This window comes from Penaeus japonicus, unplaced genomic scaffold (assembly GCF_977035675.1).
Source record: "Penaeus japonicus unplaced genomic scaffold, GWHDUDI00000001_assembly GWHDUDI00000024, whole genome shotgun sequence".
Taxonomy (NCBI): domain Eukaryota; kingdom Metazoa; phylum Arthropoda; class Malacostraca; order Decapoda; family Penaeidae; genus Penaeus; species Penaeus japonicus.
This window is the reverse complement of record NW_028234426.1, coordinates 39768083-39773082: the sequence shown is the minus strand read 5'-3', so window position 1 is coordinate 39773082 and position 5000 is coordinate 39768083. Positions and strand designations below refer to the sequence as shown.

Here is a 5000-nt window from a genome sequence, read left to right as displayed (position 1 = left end):
CCTATCACAAGTACCGGTATTCAAACATTCATGTATAATCCTAAAGAACACATGTTATGCAAATATTATGCAAATATACTTCATATACAGAGTGAATTACCAACTGACTAGGTAATCTCTAGATTGTTTTTCCAAAATGATTTCATACCATAACTTTTTTTTTCAATTACTGTATTCATAAGAACTTGTTTATGTTTTTTTTATGTTTGTAAATCTAACAAAAGTTGTTCATTCCTTTGCGTACCTTGCAATATCGCTTCATGATCGACAATAGGAACTTGAAAGCAAATCCAAAAAGACAACCAAAGGGAAGGGGAGTATAGATTAAAAAGACATGGTAGAATAAGAGAGAAAGAATTTAATGAAAAAAGAGAAAAAAGGAGGGGACGAGCAGGAGGAAGAAGAGAAGGAAATAAGAGTGACCGTTACAGTGATTTCAGTCGCATCCTGTACTTGCGTTTTCTTCCTCTAGCCTCTCTGGAATAAAAACAAAAACAAAACAAATGTGAATTTGCACATTGGAAACTTAAAAAGCGAATAACAAATTTCTCATAATGGCCGGACAAGATACATTTTGATCATTTACGATTATCATGCTCTGAAAAAAAAGTTTTGGTTAGATTAGCAATATGTTTCTCTTTTGTTTTGTAAATACATTGCATAAAGACACCAAAGAAGAAGCTCTCTGCATACTAAACAACAAAATCAGAGCAACTTCTAGGCCTTCCAGTAACCTCCCTTCCTACCTCAGAATCAGGTTCCACTAGACACTGAAAACGAAGACTCCTATCTATCTATCTGTATGTATGTCTGTCTTTTAGGCCTGAATATTGTCATTACGACCATATTTTCACACTAGTGTTGGTTCAGAAGCGCCTTTTTCCTTACATAGCTACCTCGTTCCCATTTCTCCCTCAACTTCCCTCTTCATCGTAACTTCCTCCACTTCCCCCTCCATCGTAACTTCCTGAACTTCCCCCTTCATCGTGACTCCCTCAACTTCCCCCTTCATCGTAACTAAAAGGCTGCCTCGATTGCTTATTGCCCGCATCCTCCTCCCTCCCTACCTCGTAACTAGGTGGGTGTATCGACGGTCCGGCGATCACTTCGCTGTCGAGCCTCTCCTTCTTCCGGATGTCCTCGTAGATGTGACCTCGTCTGTAGAACGCCTTCCGGAACCTCCAGCCAGGTCGTGACCTTCTAGAGCTTCTGTGCCTGGAAGTGTTCATTTATAATCTTAATTACGAAAATAGGATTACCTTCATTATTGTTATGGGTCTGTTTATTGTGATGAATAATGACGATGGGGATGACTGATGTCTAAGGATGATGATGATGGTGACGATGACGATGATACTGTTGCTACTGCTGATGATTGATAATGATGGTTTATGACAATTATAACATAATCAACGGCGGCCCTGTCCGTTTTCCTGAAACAGCTGTGACTACAATCCTGTTCAGCACATGAGAGGAAATATTCTTTACATTGCGAGGTATTTAGGTGTGTCAAAACCTGGCATACATACATAATTTCTTGATGATTATTCAATTATATAACTACTGTATCTAGCTGTATTTAAAGTATTTGGATCGAAATCCCAGAATTTACATAAATCTACATCCATAGATGTATAGAGTAAAGCTAAGTATGCATGACAACATATACTAACGGCGGTCTGAGTGGTCCGATGCCCCATTCAGCATATTTCTCCGGCGTCATGCTTGGGTCTGCTTCATGGGGCATGCCTTCTTCTTCCTTCATCTCTTCGTCTTCAGTCTCCTTTGTGTCTACTTTTCCATCTGCTTTTTCTTCACTTGTCACTGCCACATCTATGTCTGCTTTCTCACCCTCGGCCTCGTCTTCACCGCCTTTTTTCCTTGAAATATCGCCTTTGTTCTTGTTCTTCACCTTTTCTGCGTCCTCTGTAATGCCTTCACTTTCGTGCTCCTGTGTTTTCTCCATCTCCCTTTGAGCGAGACGCCTCTCTTGCTTTGGAGAAGAGGCGGTGCTCGTGTCATCCAGCTGCATTTCCTGCTTCCTCTGGGGATGTTTCTCGTCTTCGACAACCATTCCGAATGGCATGATTGCATTGCTTTCGGATTCATCTTCAGCCTCCTGATGGCGGCCTTCTCTTCGGGGGGACTTCTGCTCTGGAAATTCAAGCTCTTGACCAGAATTAACTGCCGTCAAAACTTGGTTTTCGGTTATGTCTACTTGGCCAGAAGCCTTGCTCTGCTCGTGCAAGCCAGGGGAGCCCGTGACAATGACAGTAGGACGAGCAGTAGCAATGGTGGCATTCTTTTTCTTGTAGCCATGAGCCTTCTTATTCCTTCGAGTCTTGCCAAATCGAGGATTTCCATTTTTTCCCGTGCGCTTGAGGAAATGCTTTCCTTTTTGGCCTCGACGGAGCATCGGTTTAGCTGTAATGTTGTGCTGCAAGTTATTTGGTTTATGTCGATGAGATCCATGTCTATTCTTGCTATGCTTCTTGGTGTTAGAGTAAAGGCGTCTTCTGCTTCCATCCACTGCCAAAGGGCCGTCACCCTCCTTGGATTCTGAACCATCCTCTCCTTTGCTCATGGTTTCGCCTTCATTCTCCTTTCTGGAGCTCTGCCTCTCGTTGTTAACAGAGTGGTCTTGCTCATCAGAATCCTCTATGTCGTCAAAACCTAAGTCATCCTGGTTATCAGACTCATCACTCTTCTGATTGTGATGATGTAGGCTCCCCTCACCTGGACGAGTTACAGAATCAACACTGGCATGGTGTTTATCTTCTCTATATTTGTGTTTATTTTTGCTCATTTTCCTCATTCTGTTTCTGTGCCTTTGCTGTCCAGACAGAGTTCGGTTGCTCTCCAGCTTACCCAACCTGTGCCCTGAGCCTTTCTTGTCCTTGTGGTGTTTCTCTCCGTCTTTGCCTATCTTGCGCCGCCGCCCTCGCTCCCCGTGGTGATTGTGTCTGTGGGGACGACCTCCCTTCGGAGCCACTGCTGCCCCTCCCTCCGTGACAGCAGTGCTGTTGGCCAGTGGAACAGTTGCGTTTTTCATCAATGGGCTCGAGGTGGTGGACGGCTGGTGAGGGTGGGAGACTGGGTGGGAACCGCGCCGCTGACCCTTTTTCCTGGAACGCTTGCCCTTTCGGCGCGTGGGCATTGTCCTGTTGTTGCCTGGAAGGAGGTAGAAAACATAGAGATGAGAAAATTTGTATATATTTCTTTTCATCATTATAAACTCTATAAGTAACCACATTCACACAAAAATGTTATCTACTTAATGCATTGCTTAAGTAGTTATCAGTCTATGTATTTCAATAAAGCAAATCCCCAAAAGTATTTCTATCAGTACTTAATCAAACTTAAATAAATATCTTGGTATTTTCATATTGGAAATTAAAACTATCAAAAAGTTTAATCCTTTTTTTTCTTTGTTGAAATATCCCATGCAAGTAATTTTAAAGTTTCTCTATTAAAGATTCCCATATAGTGCACACCTATCTCATATTCGCAACCCTTCTTTGAAAGACAAAAAATAATAATTACTTGGAGTAGTTGTAATAAGCCTGGGTATTTCTGTGGTATTCGTGGGCGTGCTAGGCCTGGGCGAGACTGAGTCCGGAACATCTGGCACGGGCGTCCGAGATACGGTGGATTCTACGGTGCGCGGGTCAGAGGTAGGCGCATCAACTGTCAGTGCTTCAGTGGTTAATGAGTCAATGGTAGGTGTGCTAGATCTCGTGGGTGTTGGTGTAGATGTAGAAATCAGTGTGGTCTGAGTAGACGTGGGGGTTGGGGAAGTTGTGGTGATGGCATCGGTGGTTGAGACTGAAATGTTTATGGTTTTGTGAGGTTCCAAGGGAGTAGGAGTTGTAGTGGGTATGTGGGTTCTGTTAAACTGTGCAGTGGAGTTGTTGATTTTATTTTGCCCTGGACGTCTTCCTTTGTTTTTCTTTGGGTGGACTCTTCCCGTCTGTCTCCTGTTGAATGGAAATCACTTTACTGATCTTGAAGAGGATACTACAGTTTCTAGCAAAGATTACACACGATAACTTGAAGTTTGAGGATATGAAAAGTGTATGTGGAACTTACCCTTTATTTCTGTTCCAGCGCCGGTGTCCCCTTACTGCCTCTCGCCCTTGATCGTCTACCTGCTGGGACTTCCTTCCTTGAGCGAGGTCTTGGTTACTCCGGCGGCCGCCCTTGCTTGGGTGACGGGAGCGTTGCCTCCAGTCGCGGCCTCTCCACTTTCCTTTCTTGAACTTTTTCTTTTGCTTGCGTGTCGATGGAAAGCCTCTGCCTGTGACGTTCTTCCCAGCTTTATTATTTCTGTTCTGTAATCTTCTTCGATTCTTTTGCCTTCTGTGCTTCTTGAATTCAACATGTCCACCTTGGACTTTTGTTCCATTGACAGTCTTCCTGTTGGCTTTGATATTATCTTTCCTTCTGAAAACGGCATTGTTTGGATTTCTTTTCATGTGGGGGTTCATTCTCCCTCCCTTGGATGCGCTGATACTTCCACATATGTAGCCTCCTGGGCGGTCCCTGCAAGCATGGGGGTGTAAAGAAGCCTCGTTACTGGTGACATCCTTCGTTCCAGCAAGCCCTTGTGACTTATAATCCCCTCCGTGTGGCAGCGTTTCATTTCTTTCATCAAGGTTTTCACTGGCCTCGTTGGTGGCGTCTGACCTGAGGGCAGAGTGGCGGGGCGCATCCACAGGGGTCGTGGTTGGCCTGGGGTGATGAAGCCCCTTCCTTGGCTTTGACTTCCAGGGAGAGTGGCGGGGTCTTTCACCTCGGACAGTCGCAGGTCCTTCTTGTAGGTCATTTTCAGCCTTGAAGTTTGATCTGGCCTGCTCCGGCTTCTTTGTCGGTCTCGAATTTGTCTGGAGAGGATGCTTGTGCCTGTTGTGGTGAGGTAACTGCGTCCGGTTGCCCTTCAGAGGCTTCCTCTTCACTGGCAGTCTGCCTCCGTCAGGTCCCTGGTCCACAACCGAATTGTT

At 44.7% G+C, this 5000-nt stretch overlaps 1 protein-coding gene across 1 annotated transcript in view; it reads right to left on the bottom strand.

Moving 5' to 3' along the window:
• Positions 1-5000, bottom strand: part of LOC122255398 (uncharacterized) — a 104191-nt gene that overhangs the window by 536 nt on the left and 98655 nt on the right. The window contains exons 18-22 of the mRNA XM_086551177.1: positions 4090-5000; positions 3544-3977; positions 1674-3171; positions 1068-1215; positions 1-477 (exon numbers count right to left, since the gene is read on the bottom strand). The exon at positions 1-477 is cut by the window's left edge and continues 536 nt beyond it; the exon at positions 4090-5000 is cut by the window's right edge and continues 413 nt beyond it. Of these exons, the coding sequence (XP_086407303.1) occupies positions 469-477; positions 1068-1215; positions 1674-3171; positions 3544-3977; positions 4090-5000 (3000 nt within the window). The 3' untranslated portion in view covers positions 1-468. The remainder of the gene's footprint in view (positions 478-1067; positions 1216-1673; positions 3172-3543; positions 3978-4089) is intronic.